The sequence below is a fragment of the Sorex fumeus genome, unplaced genomic scaffold, assembly GCF_029834395.1.
Source record: "Sorex fumeus unplaced genomic scaffold, SorFum_2.1 ptg000043l, whole genome shotgun sequence".
NCBI lineage: Eukaryota > Metazoa > Chordata > Mammalia > Eulipotyphla > Soricidae > Sorex > Sorex fumeus.
The window spans coordinates 33,648,141-33,667,003 of NW_026606100.1; the positions used below are offsets into that span (position 1 = coordinate 33,648,141).

The 18,863-nt window shown below is 42.5% G+C and overlaps 1 protein-coding gene across 1 annotated transcript in view; it reads right to left on the minus strand.

The window, feature by feature from the left end:
• Positions 1 to 18,863, minus strand: part of CFAP43 (cilia and flagella associated protein 43) — a 105,864-nt gene that overhangs the window by 53,294 nt on the left and 33,707 nt on the right. The window contains exons 10-16 of the mRNA XM_056120838.1: positions 18,673 to 18,753; positions 14,338 to 14,486; positions 7,419 to 7,522; positions 4,273 to 4,410; positions 3,333 to 3,505; positions 1,093 to 1,242; positions 140 to 270 (exon numbers count right to left, since the gene is read on the minus strand). Of these exons, the coding sequence (XP_055976813.1) occupies positions 140 to 270; positions 1,093 to 1,242; positions 3,333 to 3,505; positions 4,273 to 4,410; positions 7,419 to 7,522; positions 14,338 to 14,486; positions 18,673 to 18,753 (926 nt within the window). The remainder of the gene's footprint in view (positions 1 to 139; positions 271 to 1,092; positions 1,243 to 3,332; positions 3,506 to 4,272; positions 4,411 to 7,418; positions 7,523 to 14,337; positions 14,487 to 18,672; positions 18,754 to 18,863) is intronic.

An 18,863-nucleotide genomic window follows, 5' to 3' on the forward strand; every position in this document is an offset into this window, starting at 1 on the left:
CTTGGGATCTCAGCACAACAAATTCTTTTCAACGGTAGTTGTCTCCTTTTATATTGGTCTTGCTATGCCCAATTTATAGCAGAACCTCTATTTTAAAACACCATGCCAGGGGAAGTTGCTTGCTGTGTGTCGTACATACCTCCATTTTATGTTAACTAGAGTGCCATCATTCTTTCCATTCACCAGAATGGTGTGTCCGTCTACGGAAATTTTCACTGACTGGATCCCACGGCTCTGGTGAGAATGACTCCGAAACCGAGCAAAGGTTTCCTTCATAGTTTTAGAAACAAAGCACAGAAAATCATAAATGCAATTCAACCCTGAGGTGTTCCCACCCAGGTTACATGTAAATATTCAAGTTTTATGCCTTTGGGAGTATGATTTTCTACTGGCTAGGAGCATTCAGTTGGCCTGGAAGTAGCCTCCTCGCAACACAGCACTGATAGCACCTAATTCAAAATAACTCCACTGATACTGGTGTTCCCGCTCCCATTTGTACTGTATAGAAGAAAGAGAATTGGTATCATTAATTTATAGTTAGAAACTCAGATACGAAGCAGTGAATGGATTTCCTGTGGACCTCAGGTGTGGAGGAATGGCCTGGATCTGGCCAAGGGGGTGAATGCTGATGCTTTCAAGAATCAAGAAGAGTATCTTTGTGCATGAAGTGGGCTTGCTGATTCATCATTTGAAAAATCATCGTCAGGGACTGCCCCTTTTGCACACATGTACAAAGCTGCACTTCTTGCTCAGGTGAGTGGGGATGCTGTGTACATGAGCAGGGCTCTGGAAGAGCAGTGTCAGATGGAGGTGGTTCCTAAGTCATAATCATAGACTGCAGTGCATTGTTCTTGATGTCAAGTACAACATTGTCTCAGAATCTGAAAAAGCACCTTCCATCCTTTCATGAAAGGATTTCACTTCCCCCTCAGTCTGAGAAACTGGGAAGTCAGTGTATTCATAGCCTTGATGGCACTGAGGTCTGCAAGTGGGGCAGTACAGTGATCTACTACATCAATCCCATATACTTTGACATGATTGTAATCAACTTACATAAACTATAATCAAGTTTCTAAAAGAAAAGAAGTTTACCAAATTCTGAATATCTCGGATAGACAGAACCCCACATTTAGCTGTTGAGAGGAGCCACAGTCCATGTGGAGACAGAGAGAGTGTTCCAGATCCATAATGCCGGCTTGGCAGTTTTTGGGATGGCTTCAGAATGAGAATACCAACATGCTCCTGCCAATCAAAGAAATGACCACATTGCAGAAAAGTCTAGGGATCTGCAACTTCAGGTTTGCAGTTCTATAGTCAGGTTCAATCCACAAACTCGGTCATTGAAAATAAACGAATAAAGTGGGCATCTGTGTCCTATCACACTTCCCCTCTTTGGTTGCAAATAAAAGTTTGGGCCAAGTAGGAAATGCCTTCTCTGTATCTCCATTACTATCAAACATCCTAGCTGATACTGATTGTCTATTTTTCACTGATAGTTTTCCTCCCCATGCTCATTTCAAAAAGCAAATGAGTTGATATTCCCTAAGATCTCATGTTCCTACCTCTTTGCTTCTATACATGCTGCATGTTGTGACTTTTGTACTTTTTTCATCCCATCACTAATCTTATGCCTTCCCTTCCTTCCACTGAAGCATCCCCAACTCCAAACTGTATACATTATTTCTCCTCATCTAAGTTTGACCTACTCATCAAAGTCCAGTTGAAATACTACTTCCTCCTTGAAGCTTCTCTTGACATGCTCCCTGGTCTCTTTATTCTAAGTCATTTTGTCCTTTTCTGAATTTCTGTGTCTTATATCTTGATAATTCTCCTGCCCCCGCGCCTGGCTGTCCTCACCGGGGTCCCTTAGAGGGGGGAGGGTTGAGTTTTCTCTCCCCTCCCCCACCCCGAGAGAGCCCCAGCAGCTGAGGACCTCCGGAGCCAGCCATGGCCATGCTGGGACCACTCTCCACACGTCTGGACGGGCCTCATGCATGAAAGAACTGGCAGAGGAACCCAGGCATGCGGGTCCCGGGGCTGAGGTCTCCAAGCTTACTCAGATTGGGACTGGGCTTTCTCCACCCAGAACCCCCATCTTCCAGTAGGTAGGCATCACACCCACCAGCTGCCAACAGTGCCAGGTTGGTCCCATCAACGGCCAAGATGCAGAGACTATAAAACCCAGCTCCTGGAGGAGAACAGCGCAGTCTTCTGCCCCCGCTCCTGGCTGTCCACACCAGGGCTCCTTGGAGGGGGGAGGGTTGAGTTTTCTCTCCCCCCCTGCCCCGAGCAGAGCCCCAGCAGTTGAGGACCTCCAGAGCCAGCCATGGCCATGCTGGGACCACTCTCCACATGTGCAGACAGGCCTCATGCATGAAAGAATTGGCAGAGGAACCCAGGCATGCAGATCCCGGGGCTGAGGTCTCCAAGCCTACTCGGATTGGGACTGGGCTTTCTTCACCCAGACCCCCCTATCTTCAGTAGGTAGGCATCACACCCACAAGCTGCCAACAGTACCAGTTTGGTCCCATCAATGGCCAAGACGAAGAGACTATAAAACCCAGCTCCCGAAGCGTGCGGCCGCATTCGTGGCTGCACAACATCTTATTATCTTTCCTTTGGAGAACCTGGCAGGCTACAAAAAGTATCCTGCCCGCACAGCAGAGACTGGCAAACTTCCCGTGTCATACTGAATATGCCAAATACCAGTAACAATGATGGGTCTCATCCTCCTAATCCTGAAAAGAGCATTGAAATGGCTCTTTTTAAAATCTCAGGGCTAGGTAGAAGGAGACGTTACTGGTGCCTGCTCGAGACAATTGATGAACAACAGGATGATCGTGATCGTGATATCTTAATCTATTGTCTGCTGTAGGAGAGAAGGGCTTTTACTGAAGGGTCAAGAGAAGTGGATGGATAATCTGATCTACATAGCAGGAAGTGACATGATATAGGAGAAGGTGGAAAGGGTGTGATAAAGGAATGCCAGAGTCATAAGTTCCATTGAAACTACAAACTCTGCTAGCTTCTGAACCTTGTGAAATAGATTTTTTAACTTTAGATATTTTTTAAACGCAGTTGCCTATTTATTTGTGCCATCTGTGTGTTTATCTGATATTTCTGATGTATGAGGTACCAGTGTGAGGTGGTTCAAATGTATTTTGTGATGGATTAATATGTTGTATTAATATTTATCCCTTTTAAGAAAATTATGTTACTGTAATAAAGCCATTTGTTAACTGTAATGTTAAAAGATGGCTCACATGTGATTAATGTCGAATGTCACTCTTGACTGCTAAAATAAATAACAGCAGGCTTACGACTTGACGTACATTTTCTGGGAGCTCATAGCTGCAGATGTACGGCACGTCTGAGCAGAAGCCATAGACTCGGTGACTTTTGTAGTCCAGCACTGCCGAGGACAGGGTGTGCTCGATCTCATACAGGAATGTATGAATTAATTCATTTCTCATCCTCCCTCTTTCATCAACAAAGCCCATAGTAACTATCACATTCAGAGAAGAAGAGAGATCATTTGCACCAAAGGTAGATTTTCACTTTTTAAACCATGATGAACAAATATAAAAAGCAAAATAAAAACAAAGAAACCATCAATACATAGGCAATCTTATGATAAAAAAAACTTAAAACTTGGTTTCATAAGAAATACTTGAGCATAAGATGCAAGTAAAATATTTTTGTAAGGCCTTGGTTCATTTTATCAATTAGGGAGGGGCATAGCCTTAAAAGAAATTCATGGCAACCTAGGGATTCTTAACTAAAACAGAAAAGCACTCATCCCTTAAAATTATACACTTGCAAAACTCCAACCTACATAATTCATTATATAAGACAAAGGGTATCTATTTTATCAGACTACTTTACCCAGAAAGTTTTCCTCATAATTTTATCATGATAGTAATTACACAGAAACCTACCTGGATTTATCTACATACACATAAAGCTACAAAACTACCGATGCCATAAAATGGCAAATCAATTTGGCAAAAGTGTCAGTTTATTTTCTGTTTTTCTGATCCTGTTTTTCTTCTTTTCCTGACCCTATTTCTTTCTTTAGCAATAATATTCATGAGTGATAAGGGATAATGTCTATATTTCATACAGTTTTAGCACATGGGTTATTTTACCTCTACAGAGGTTATGAGGGAAAGATCCGGTGGGATGGATAGTGGGGGGTGGTACATCCCAGAGGTGGGGGATAGGGGTCCTCCTCTGGACTCAAGACAGAATTGGTTGCTTATTTTTCTTTACCTTGTGGTAACATTCTGGGCAAAACAAATGTTTCCAATCTGGTTCTTTTGTTTGGAAGCACGGACATCACCATCACTTCCACTATGTCTGTTTCCAGAAGAGACACTGTGGATATTTGCAAAATGTTTGTGGCCACCTCTGAAAGCAATTGAAGACCAACAAAGAGATCTTTGATAAATTCAAAGCAATATTTAGCTTCTCAAGTTAGATACATCCTAGAACTGCCTTCACTAAATCTTTTGATCCAAATTCATATACTAAATGTCAAAGTTACTTTTAAACCCAAGTGATGGGGACATTTTAATGAACACAGGGCAAAGTCTCCTGGTTAACAGGACTGGGTAGACAGGTTCACTTTCATTGCAAGCTAGAGAGGCCTCAGAGCTGCTGTATCCACCCTACTCAGCAGCATCCCCAAGCTTTGTCCCCTTGAAACTCAACCTGACTGGTTTTCCACTTCTAATGAAGGATAAACTTAGGCATCAGAGGGTAAGGTATTGCCCCTTGAGTGTATCACATTATGAGTTGGCCCCTCTTACCGCAGGGAATCTGCCTGCTTCCAGGCATCATTTGTTTCCACATTCTCATGAATGAAGGGGTGAAGGGGTGGGGTGCTGCCTGTGTCCCCTTCTCAGACCCCAATGTCAGCCCCTCCCCTCATTTGTTCTTTGGATGACCACCCTCTTAATATGGAAGATGGAGAGCATCTGACACAAATAAACTGAGATTTCTCATCCCAAATCCTGTATTTTCTCTTTGTTCCCAAAGCTCTTTATTTCCTAATGTTTTTGTGTGGAACAGAATGCTTGATTTAAGCCAGTGCCTCTAACCTGTTGGACATGTGCTATCAGTGAACTCTTTTTATTTTCTTATGTCTGTTACCTTTTTATTTTGTTGTGTCTTTAGCTCTTCAGACTCCCTCATTTCCCAATAATGAGCTTCCTTCATCCTTCTTTCTCCTGCAATTACCCACAATTTTGCTCTCCTCTGCAAACTTCCGAAAGGACTGACTGTCTACTGACTCCATCTACAGACAACCATTCCCTTGGGATATCTTTGTCTCCCTTCTCCAAAGAGGGAATCCTCCCAGGGACCACCTGCCCATTGATAAATCTAGGAGTGGCTGCTCACCCTAGCCCCATACTCGGGCCACAGACTCTACCATTCTTTGGCATTCTAAGCTCCTTCAGGGTGGGAGAACTTTCGGTTCCTAGTCCTTTTTGTCCATACTCAGTTTAGTTTATTACCTCATCTTCCTCTGTCCTCAAGTTCAGTTAAATGTGCTCAAGGGGTTTGACCCAAGTTTTTCCCACACTATTCTCTGACTCACCAGACACGTTTTTAAAAATGAGAGTGTTAGGTAGGGCTTGAAGTCACTTTGAATCCATGTGGATCAAGCACACTTGCTGTTATCCAAGTACACATTTAGATTATCCATTTGGACTCACTAAGAAATTGGCTTTGAATGTACTTTTTAACTTAAGCCATCAGTTTCAATGGTTTTAAGATCAAAATTCTACATAAGTCTTGAGAAATAAATGTACATCTTCAAACATATGGCACATTTTCCCTCTAGGAAGAGTTTATTTACTCTAAGGCTACAGAGCTTACCTCTCTCACTTTCCATTTTCAATTTCCTTTTCTTTTGAGCTCTTTCTTACTTTCAGTTATCATAAACCTTCATATACTTTCACCATCCAGGCTGGAAATTTTGGAGTCACTACTGACCCCTCTTTGTTAAAGATAAGGGAGTACAAAATCTTCTGATTCTGAGTGAGTCTGCATATCCTGGGTCAAACCTGGAGTCAGTCTATCAAAGTTTTAGTCCAGGCTCCACTACCTACTTCCTAGCGGTGTGACTTTGAACATGCATGCAACCTCCCTGTGCCTCAGTTGTCTCATCCACAAAACGGATACAATAGCTTCTACCTTACAAAAGTTGTCTGTAAGAATGAAATGAATTAACTCATGTCAAGTGCTTAAGATAATGACTATCATAGTGAGGAATCCCTAAAAAAATGTCAGCCATTGTTATATAGTCAGTCCTTTCTCTTGCCTGTTTCCCAATTCATCTTTTATCTTCTTTTTTTCCTGTTCTGTTCCATCTTTCTTACTTGCTATGCCGGAGATATTCTCTAAAAAGCAAGTCAAATCATGCAGTCCCATCCTGAGAACCTCTGATAATTTCTCATTAGCCTCAGAACACAGTCAAAATTTCTTGACATGATATTCAAGACTTTGTCTCCTACAGATTTCATTGCCGTGACTGTCACCTAGTGAACTCTCTTACTGATACATCTATACAGACTACTAACCTTTCCTTTGTGCAAACATTTCTCTCAAATATTTCTCATCTGCTACTTTAAACCATGCACAATATTCTATCTCAATCCTCTGCACCCCTTATTGATGCCACACCTATTTCCTTTCTCTACTCATTTCTGGTAGAATTACCTCTTCCTCTGAGCCTTCTCTGCTATTGTTCCTCTGCTAAATTATCTCCTTGGTCTATGGAGACAGGGCCTAGATTTAGCATTTTATACTGACTAGGTTCTCAGTTAAATTCAAAATTCAATTAATGGGTTTAAATACATATTTTAGAGTAAATACTTATATATTGGATACTTAAGGCTAGACATAAAAGTATTAGTGCTTTTTATGTAAGTGTTTGATTGTCTTTATATCTGTCGTGAGCTGGGTACCAGCTGGACATTTCCTGGACATTTCTCCCTGGAAGCACATTATTGAATAGGGTGAAATATCATTTTGTTTAAAAAAGAAGCATTAAAAAATAAAGGAGAAGCATTAAAGATACAAGTAATCTCATTCAGATACCATTGTGAGAAATTAAATATTATCTTAACTATTTCAGCAACAACCCAAGTTCCTATGTATTAGATATCATTAACCTTTTCTTAAATTGACTCAAGAAAAATTATTTAGCACCAAATATGAACCCAGAAACATTTGTATATGCTATAGGAATTCGTCTAAGTAATTAAAAAATACATAAAAGTAATTTGTAATTTTACATTGTTCTTTAGAAAATACGCTGGAAATATTTGCTTCACTTTGGTCCCATTATGATACCCTTAAATTCTTTGAAATAAAATAACCAATAATTTAAATAAACACTCCATGCAGACCTACAAATCCAAGAATCTTAAAGAGGCTGGAAGGATGAGCATCAATAACAAAGACATAGCCTTCTGATGTTCCAGCAAATAGGTACATTCCTTGTTGATCATACCTAGAAAAGAAAAAAAAAACTTAACAAGCAAATTGTACTGATTTCACTAATAAACTGGTCAATGGTTGACACATTTACTGAAGGACAGCATGGAAACACATCCAAAGTTGGACATTCTCATGGCTTGTGAATTTTAGTATGAACCAAATTTATTAAAGCCAGATGATTACAAGTGATCATTACTTTCTAGGCTAATGTGATTATCCCCAAGCATACAGCCAAGAGATTCAGTGAAAACAGGCCATTGTTCATTGTAGGAGAATGAAATGTGGCAGTGTTGTTTGTTTCATATTTCAAGCGGGGATGAGTCATGTGAAAAGAGAGAGAATTTCTGTATCAGTACTTTATCCTCCCAGGACCTTTGAATAATGGTCCAGTGGTCCTGGACCAAGTAAGGAGTCCAGGGGGTCCTCAATACTGTTGAGAAATGAGTCAAATTAGAAAACGTGGAAATGCCAATATGAGATAGAGGATATGGCACCACAGGTAGAGGGTGTAAAGAAGGGGGGCTCTAAGGCCCTCCCCCATCGGGCTGCAGGAGGTAAGCTTGACAGAAACAGCATAAGTAGCAGAAACCTGGCCCTTTAGGTGCAAGCTGTGTCATTATGCACAGACACCCCTCTTACCTCTCTGAACTGAACTCCCTGATTTGAGATGCCTTACATAAGCAGGATTCCCTCTGACTGAAGGGATGAGGGTTACATTTGATCTCATATGTAATGGCCTCACAGATTACAGAGCAGGCACAAATGTCTTGTACTAGTAGGATGATAAAATGAATGAACAGGAGAACGCTAATGGCAACAATACAAGGCTAAAATCTAGGATTTTTGTGGTGCTTTCTTTAAAATGTGATTTCTAAATATCTGAAATAATCAAAGTGCCCATCCATATATAGTATTTTTAAATGATGATAGGCTCATACAATGAAATCACTTAATCACTTAACTTCCCGTTAGTCGTCGATTTGCTCTAGCGGGTGCCAGTAACGTCTCCATTTGTCCCTGTCGCGTGCTAGTGTAGCCCAATGGCATCTGTTTGCTCTGGGAACATGAAGAGCCTCAAACCGATCATTCATGATCTTGATGAAGAAGTCTGACCATCTGGTAGGTGGGCGGCCACGCGGTCTTTTGACATCCCGTGGAACCCAGTCGGTAACAGCTCTAGTCCAGCGGTCATCTTTAAATCTCATTACGTGACCAGCCCATCTGATTTTTGACACCGTGGCAAATGAGACAGCGTCCCTGATTCTTGATCGTCGACGGATGTTGGAACTCCGGATTCTTTCTCTCATTTGAGTGAAACATGATATTCCAAGCATAGCTCTTTCAATTCCTCTTTGAGAGACCTGAATAGCGTTCTCATCCTGTTTGCGTAAGGCCCAGGTCTCTGAGGCATATGTTAATGTAGGAAGAACAGTGGAATCAAAGAGATGTGCCCGGAGCCGGAGGTTCTTCGTCCTCTTAGCTATTTCTTTGACGTTCTTCAAGGCGTTCCAAGCTGCTCTCTTCCTCCTGCGCAGCTCGGGTGCCCGGTCATTTGTCATGTTGACTTCTCGACCTAGGTACACATAGCTGTTGCATTCGGAGATGGTCATTCCATTGAGAGCAAATGGGGCATCAGGAACAAGGTTGTTTCTCATAAACATTGTCTTCGTAAGATTCAGCTGTAGTCCTACCTTTCCACAATGCTGGTCAAAGTCGGCCAGCATTTGTGCCGCTTGGCTGATGTTTGGTGTTATTAAAACAATGTCATCAGCAAAGTGGAGGTGGTGTAGTTGCCGACCATCTCTTCACTCCCATTCCTTCCCATTCCAGTCGTCGCATGATGTTCTCGAGGGTGGCACTGAAGAGTTTTGATGAAATGGTATCACCCTGCCGCACCCCTCTCTTGACATCAACGATCACTTCTTTGTAGAATGGTGAGATCCTGGTAGTGAATCCACAATACAGCTCACGGAGGATCCTGATGTATTGGGCTTGAATGCCCTGATTGGCTAGGGCTTCAATGACCGCTTCTGTCTCAACAGAATCAAAGGCCTTCTTTAAATCAATGAACGTTAAACAGAGCGGCATCTTGAACTCCCGAGAAACCTCAATGAGCTTGGTTACCGTGTGGATATGGTCGATGGTGCTGAATCCTTTGCGGAACCCGGCTTGCTCGCATGGTTGTTCTTCATCTAGTGTTCTGCCAATCCTATTTAGGATGACTCAAGTGAACAACTTGTAGATGACAGACAATAGGCAGATCACGCGATAGTTGCCAATGTCATGGATGTCTCCGTTCTTGAACAGTAGTACAGTCCTGCTGGTTTTCCATTGGGACGGAACCTTGCATTCAGATAGGTAGTGTGTGAAGAGCCGAGCCAGTGTATTGATGAGTACTGACGGCAGGTTCTTCAGGTGTTCAGGTCTGACCTTGTCTGGGCTGGGTGCTGTTCGTTTCTTTACCAACGAAATGGTGTGTCGGATTTTGGAAGGGAGAACGTTGGGAACAACATATCCATCCTGTGGAATTTGGTATGTCGGCAAGTGGACATGGCTATCGAAGAGATTTGAGTAGAAGTCATGGATAATCTTCTCCATTGCCGTTCTGGAAGATGTGCTGGATCCATCAGGACGTCAGAGGGCAGTCATCTTGGTCTTGTAGTTGGCAAAGGACAGGCGGGCGTTATGAATACTTTTCCCGGCTTCTGCCACTTCTACCAGCACTTCTACTCTTCTCTCTTTGAGGTCTTCCTTGATCGCATCTCTGCACTGCTTTGTGAGCTCTGACATTAAGATTACGGTTGCCTGAGGCATGCGCCAAACCACGCTGGCGAATTAGTTCAAGAGTTTTTGAAGACAGGCGTTTTTTTTGGCTATCTCTCTCTTAATAACACCAAACATCAGCCAAGCGGCACAAATGCTGATCGACTTTGACCGTGAGTGTGGAAAGGTAGGACTACAGCTGAATCTTACGAAGACAATGTTTATGAGAAACAGCCTTGTTCCTGACGCCCCATTCGCTCTCAATGGAACAACCATCTCCGAATGCAACAGCTATTTGTACCTAGGTCGAGAGGTCAACATGAGAAATGACCTGGCACCCGAGCTGCGCAGGAGGAAGAGAGCGGCTTGGAACGCCTTCAAGAACGTCAAAGAAATAGCTAAGAGGACGAAGAACCTCCGGCTCCGGGCACATCTCTTTGATTCCACTGTTCTTCCTGCATTAACATATGCCTCAGAGACCTGGGCCCTACGCAAACAAGATGAGAACGCTATTCGGGTCTCCCAAAGAAGAACAGAAAGAGCTATGCTTGGAATATCACGTTTCACTGAAATGAGAGAAAGAATCCGGAGTTCTGACATCCGTCAACGATCAAGAATCAGGGACTCTGTCTCATTTGCCAAGGTGTCCAAAATCAGATGGGCTGGTCACGTAATGAGATTTAAAGACGACTGCTGGACTAGAGCTGTTACCGACAGGATTCCACGGGATGTCAAAAGACCGCGTGGCCGCCCACCTTCCAGATGGTCAGATTTCTTCATCAAGATCATGAACGATCGGTTTGAGGCCCTTCATGTTCCCGGAGCGAACAGATGCCATTGGGCTACACTAGCACGCGACAGGGACAAATGGAGACGTTACTGGCGCCCGCTCGAGCAAATCGACGACTAACAGGAAGTTAAGTGATTAAGTGATTAAGTGATCTCTCTCTTGGCGTTCCTCGCACATTCATGGAGGTGCTGTAACAGTCAATCGTATTCCTCGTCAATGTTGTCAACAATGGCATCTTCCCATGTTGCCACAATAGTGCCAAAGAGCTCCCAGTTGGTGGTCATTCTGGGAGTTCTCTTTTTAAACTTTGCAGCCCTTTCTCCCCGCTCTGTGAATTTTGCACGAAGGAGACGGTGGTCCGATCCCATTCGGAATTTTGGGACAACAGCGACATTGGTCAGGCAAAACCGTCAACTGAATATGATGTGGTCTATTTCGTTGTGGAATCGTCCACCGGGCGACTCCCATGTCCATCGTTTAGATTCTGCCTTCTGGAACTGTGAGTTACCATGGATGGTCTTGGTTGACATGATGAACTCAGACAGTCTGTCACCCTGTTCGTTCCATTCTTCACATGGGTCCCGATGTGAAGTTCTTCAGCTGATCTTCTCGGTCCTATCTTGGCATTAAAATCACCCACAATGATCTTGTAGAAGGTGTGGTCTTCTTTATAGAACTTCTCCAGCTCCATGTGGAACTTCTCAATTTCTCTTTCATTATAATGAGATGTTGGTGCGTAGACAACGAAGATGGAAACTGCCGGCAGTGAGCCACATCTATTCAAATGTAAACGTCCGATTCGGATTGTTAGGCATTTGAATGAATCAATGCTCATGGCCAAGTTTGTGTTGACAAGGACACTGATGCCTCTGACACCTCTTTTATCGCATGTTCCGAGGAACAATTCTTCTCCAGTGTCGAAAACGGCATGGTGAGATTCGTGCCTTCTTGTCTTGGTCAGACCAATGATGTCGTACTTGATCATTTGCGCTTGTACCATCAGGTCCTCGATGGATGCATCTGATGCTAGCATACGTGCATTGAAAGTACAGACGATCATTTTTGTCTTCCTTTGTTGTGGCAGCCTAGTTCGGCCTTGAGATTTTATCGGCCTCTCCTTTCTCATCCTTCTCAGTGCTGCCATGTCGGTGAAGCCTTCAGGGTCAGGTGAATGAGACCAGTTGTAGTTACTGGTTTTGGCATATCGAATACACAACGGATAGCTTGCCAGGCTCTTCCGTGCGGGTGGAATAATCTCGGTAGCTTGACAGTCTTTCCGAGAGGGATAGAGGCTTTTGGGGTGACCTCTAATCGCCCTCATAGGTGTTACCATATTTGAGCCCTGTCAAATATGGTACGACAATTCTGGAAGATGGGTATTTAGTGTCTTATGATGTGTCGCAGCCGCGCGGGTCCGGAAAGTGTCCTGGAGTGTGGCGGCGGCTAGGTAGTGGAGGTAGTGAAATACACTATGAAATTGTAGAATGAAATTATACAATGAAATACACTATGAAATTGTAGAATGAAATACACTATGAAATTGTAGAAATTGAAGAACTCTAAGTGTGGACAGAAAACATTCTCCAAGACACATTTTAAAGGGGGGAGGTAGGGGGAGAGAGATAGAGAGAGAGAGAGAGAGAGAGAGAGGAAGAGAGAGAGGGATAGAGGAAGGAAGAGAGGGAGAGAGAGAGGGAGAGAGAGAGGGAGTGAGATAAAGAAAATTATTTGCTTTGCAATCCCTTTGGAGCCCAGATATCTGGATTCAAATTCTGATCTATTTGCTGTCTATGATTGTAACTCAGTAACTTAAATTCTTTATGTCTCATCTTTTTCACCTGTGTGATAGACAAGAAGTACCTTGCTCACCAAGTTAATACAACAGAAGTGCATGCCATACTCTTAAGTGCTTGTACAAATTGTATAAATAAAAATGAATGAGTTCTCTTTTTTTGCTTGTTTATGTACTAAGCACTAAGTACAATAGCTTGTATAAAAAATAACCTAAATGTCCAATGACAGATGAATAGATAAAGCAGCTGCAGTGTACATACACAATGGAATATAATGCAGCTATAAGATAAAAATCTTGCAATTATTGAAACTTAGATGATACCAGAAGGCATCATGTTAAATGGAATAAGTCAGAGGGAGGACAAAAATCAGTAATCTCACTTATTTGTGGTATGTAGAGGAACAAAACAAGGGAATAGAAGACAAGCCTTTACTTTTTTTTAACTTTTATTAGCGAAACATCATGAGGTACAGTTGTAGACTTACAAATTTTTGTGCTTGGGTTTCAATTATACAATATTTGAGTATCCATCCCTCCACCAGTGCCCATTTTCCACCACCATGATCCCAGTATCTCTCCCATCTCCAACCCCCCCCCCCATCCCACCCTGCCTCTGTGGCAAGGCATTCCCTTTTGTTCTCTCTCTCCTTTTGGGTGCTGTGGTTTTCAAAAATAAAGCCTTGACTTTTGAGCACAAAATTGAAACGACCAGGTAGTGGAATAAGAGGGAAAAAAAGAAAAAAAAGCAGACTAGGAGTGACAAAAGAACAGGTGGCAGGTTTTGGGTTCTTTGGTGGCCATGAAAATACATTAATCTTGTATAAAAAATAAAAAAGTTCTCACTACTATAACCAAGTTTCTAAGGTAAAAATTAATTTTCCATAAGGCATTTGTATTCCTATGTTCATTGCAGTACTATTCATAGTAGCAAAAATCTGGAAATAATTTGAGTGTCCAAAAACAGATGACTGGATAAAGAAACAACGTACTACTACTCAGCTATAAGAAAAGATGAATCCATGCAATTTGGATGATTTGGAGAGTATCATGCTGAGTGAAGTGAGTCAGAAGGAGAGGGATATATATAGAATGATCTCTCTCACATGTGGGATTATAAAGAACCATAGCAAGGGGATAAATATGGAAGACTAAGAATTGGTGAACAGAACTGAGGCTCACAAAACAGAGGGAGACTGAGATAATGATAGAGGGAATGGACACTATGGAGAGAGTGTAGAGTTGGAACACTATATGCAAGAAATCCTATCATCAAAATTATTATAAATCATGATGCCGTAAATATAAACAATTAAATTACAAATAGAAAAAGTAAAGAAATAAAAAATGATGATCAAGGTCAGAGTTTTCAAAGGGCTGGGGCGCATGTGTTGTATAGAGGAACCCAGGTTTCTATCCTAGCACACTGCCAGGTGTGTCCCAAACATCAACAAGGAAACAAGGCTTCCAGGAGAGTACTTACAGGAGGTGGTCCACAGGCGCTCTGGAGAGAAATATCTTGTGAATGATACGAAGGGAGCTGGTATTACGGAGGTCAAGGAACTGGACAAAGCCAGTTACTGTCCCTACAACTGCTGAGAGAGATGAGGGTGAGCACGCCAGGACACTTGTCTGTGGAAAGAAACCCGCAGACCCTTCACTTCATTGCACCAGAAAGGAGAACCTTTTCTCCTACAGAGGACTTCTATGGTTGACTTGTAAATCCTGAGGAATGGGAAGAGTGACAAATGCTGTACGTTTTCTTTTCTTTTTTTAAATTTTGGGCCATGCCCAAGTTGACTCCAGGCTCAATGCTTGAGGGTTCTCTCAATGGTGCACAGGGGACCATACAGTGATGGAGACTGAACACAGGTCTCCGACATGCCAAGCATGTGTTCAGGCCATTGAGCTCCCTCTCCATCCCTCATGTGTAAATTCTTACAAAGTAGTGACTCAACATTCCCAAGCTAATATATCGGTTAAGAAAACACAAGAATTGCACATCAACTTCTTGAATCCTCAAATTAGAATAAGAATATAAAGAAATTGGAATGGGGGCAGGCAGATTCCCCTCTGCCTGAAGGCAAAGCAGCCTGCAGCCATACCTCATACCCTCCAACATAGAACTAGCCCAGATCCACAAATCGAACCCCATTAAACTGCCAAGCCACCAAATTGCTCTAGAGCTATAGCTTCTGGACCACTCAGCTGCATATGGGGGTGCATAACCTCTCCAAATTTCTTAGTAATGTCAGTCCAGTAGGCTCACAGCAAATCTGATGGGACGTTGCATAAAAGCCCACCAAGCTCAAATAGCCTGAACAATAACACTGAAGGCTCAACTAGCACTACAGATGCTCAGACAATGGCTGCAGTAACACCACTGTGATATGTAACAATGATCGTCAATTGACTCTTTATTGATCTAAGTTTTGATAATTCCATTTTCCTTTGTGTTGTGACCAAAAATATGAAGTAAATTTGTCGGTGCCTGTTAGGGAGCAGACTGAGGTGGTGGGTGAGAAACTGGTAGAGGGAAGGGCAGCACATTGGTGGTGGGATTGGTGCTGGAACATTTAATGCCTGAAACAACTGTTTTATAAACAACTTGGTAAATTATAATATAATTTAAAAATTTTAAGGAAAAATAAATTTATCATTGGATTCTGGAGTCAGTCCTTAAAAAAGTAAAAGAGCTCACAGTTTCTTGATCATCTCTGGGGGCTGGAACCGGTCCTTCTCCCCACCTGGACGAGACCCCAAGTTGCCACCCATGATCAGCTCCTCCAGCTTGTGAATTAAGCTATGGCCCCTGTGCTATTCTGGGCGGGGAAGGGGCGTTGTTCCTTCCGCCTTCTTCCCCTCCATGGCATGGTGACTGCCATCTTTCAGTCTACTGGACTAAGAGGTACGAGCCTGCAGTGATGAGATATGCGGGGCCTCACGGGATGGGGGCTGGAACCAGTCCTTTTCCCCACACCAATGAGACCCCAAGTTGCCATCCACGAATGGCTCCTCTGGCTCCTGAATGGCCATGATTCCAGAGGCACACAAACCCAGTGGCTTCTGGCAGAAATCACTCTGGACTTAATTACTAAAATATCAGAAATCCAAAATTGTGTGGCCACGCAACATCATATGCTCTTCATTATTAGCAATAGAAAACAAATTATCTAATGATGCCTTCTTGGCAGGTCTGAATGTTGGGGGGAAATTCCAAATTATTATGGTAGATCTTCTGTCAAAAAGTTGAATGTAATCAAAATAGAGAGAGTAAAGTGGAAATCATCTGTCACACTAGCAGGGAAAGGGTAGGATGGGTGGTATACTGGGGTTCTTGGTGGTGGAAAATGTGCACTGGTGGAGGGATGGGTGTTTGATTATTGTACGACTGAGACTTTAACCTGAAGGCTTTGTAACTGTTATCACAATTATTGTTCTCACAGGTCTCTGTTTTTGTTTTGACTTCTGGACCACACGGGGTGATGCTCAGCTATTACTCTTGGCTCTGCACTCAGGATTACTCCTGGCAGTGCTCAGGGCACCATAAGGAGTACCAGAGATCAAACCTGGGTTGGCCGCGTGCAAGGCAAATGCCCTACCAACTGTACTATTGGTCTGGCCCCCAGAAACAGAAAGATCTTAACAGAGTATCATTTCACAGAATAGATTTTTATAGAAAGTAGACGCCGAGAACAGTCCAGCAAGTTTTGGCCCCAGAACCGCATGGCTGATGATGGAGTACAGGATCAAACTCGGGTGTCCTGCCTTGTTACAATGTAATCTCCAAACTAAAAAGCATTCGATTTTAATTTTAAAAGTTTATTTTCTGAAATTTACCTAGTTTGAACTAGCAGTACCTCAGTGTAAAACTGAAAATGAAATGGTAAGGGTTTTTTTGTTTTTTATTTTTTAATTTTAACTGAAAACCTTGAGAGCTTGGTGTCTGTGCATGCATTTGTGTATATATACGGACATGCATTTGTGCATGGGTATATGCGCTCGAACGTGTGTGTGCGCGTGTGTGTGTTTTACTTGTTGCCAGAACCCCCAAATAGCCTACTACAATACATTATATAGCACCCCAGCCTCTAGAAAGTAGCTCAAGGAAGGAGCTCATGAGTTCTATGAATCACCTGGAATAGGCACTGAGCCTCCTCTTCAGTTTCACCTCTGGTTGTAAATAGCAAATGAATTCTCTTTGGTTACTGAAAACAGGACTAATGCATGTCATTTGTAAAATTACAAGGACCTAACATGCATGAATTCTTAAAAGTGGGAGTACCATAAGCCTTTGCCATGCTGGTGCCACATACACCTATATGTACCAAGACACAAGTGCCAGAATACGCATACGCTTATGTCATGCAGATGATGGGAACACTCTTATTTCAATCTTTTGCTCACAATATTTAACTTCCAAGGCAAAAGTTTGTATAAACCTTTTCATGTTTTATCTATCTCATTCAACTATGCATCTTTTGCCTCCTCTTATGTGAAGTGTGATGATTTGTCTTATTGTATAACATACTTTAATTTCATAAAGGGCCAGGATTGTAACCTCCCTGCCTATTCCCAGGATTCAAGTCTCATCAGGAGCCCTGTTGCACATCGAATGATATTTTAAGGAGCGTTGGTATAGTTTCTTGATTCTTTTGTAGTTAAACAAGTGTGTAATCTTATCTGACTACCAGGGGCTATGGGCTCTTGTGCTTTGCCATTCAAGAGCCAGGTACCTCCTCTGGAAAGCTAAATAGCTAGTGAAAGACCATCTCTCCTCTAGCTCTCAGGACCAAATAGGATGGATTTGACTCCCATTTCCTGGGCTAAGATTTTAGTCACTTAGCATTTCTCATCTGTGATTAATGCACGGATGTTAAGACATTGGAACTGCCGGAGAGATAGTTCAAAGGCCAGGAGGCCATGCTTAGTATGAGGGAGCTCCAGGTTCAATCCTCAGCACCTCATGGTCCCACAAGCACTGCCTGGAGCAATCCCCTGAGCACAAAGATGGGAATAATAGCCCCAGCACTGCTGAGTGTGGCCCCAAATAAACAAAAGACATCAGAAGACATTTCCTTAGTCTTCTGTAAAGAAAGACTTCTCTACCTCAGGAAGCCTTATTCCCAGACACATCTGATGTGAGGATTTGGGTTCCACAGAATGAGGCCTAAATGAAAGGCCCAGTACCGAGGCAAAGAAATAAAACAAGATCCTTGGAATATAATTCAGATTGCTGAATTCAACAAATCCAAGGCCAGAAAGGCTGTGTAGTCTATAGTAGACTCGGCCAGTAAGCCCCATTTAAGCTCTTTTTGGCTCAAGTTGGTCAAAGTGACGATTTCCTTTCATTTCTAACTTGTCCCCTTGCAGTTTGAGGGCTTTAAGGTCAAGAGGGTGCTTTGTTTCTGAGTAAAAGCACTTAAAGACTAATTCAAGACCTACCATGTCTCTTCCAGATAACGTGCTGAGGCGCTACTTTCTGGGGCGAACACTGACATCTGCTTGACTCCTGAGAGACCATGTGACTGTCCACAGGGGACTCACAGCCCCAACTAAGACAGAAACCACCAGGACTTCAGAAATGACTGCCACCGCAGAGAAAGGTGCCTTGTTCTCTACACTAGGAAAATACCTATGTTCTACCTTTGTGGAATAGACTTCATAAACAAGAGCTACTCTATATATAGGTAATTAAAATGCAATAAGACAGCTGTAACAAGTATTTCCAGTCTATTACCTGTACTAAGGGGGTGAGGGCAGTGTCATTATACTTGAATTAAGTATTTTTATAAAGTCTATTTATTAAAACACTTACTGGGGTGTTTAGAAAAATCCTGCTGACATTTGAAGCATCTTCTATATTCCAAACGGAAACTTCCCCCATAGGTGAGAGGGTCTGTAAAAGAAAAAAACAAACTCCAGCTGGAAAACAAAGTTTTGTTATGAAAACATATTTTAACTCCCCTTTTCAAGTATGTCAGTCACAATGATGTTTAATATAAATTT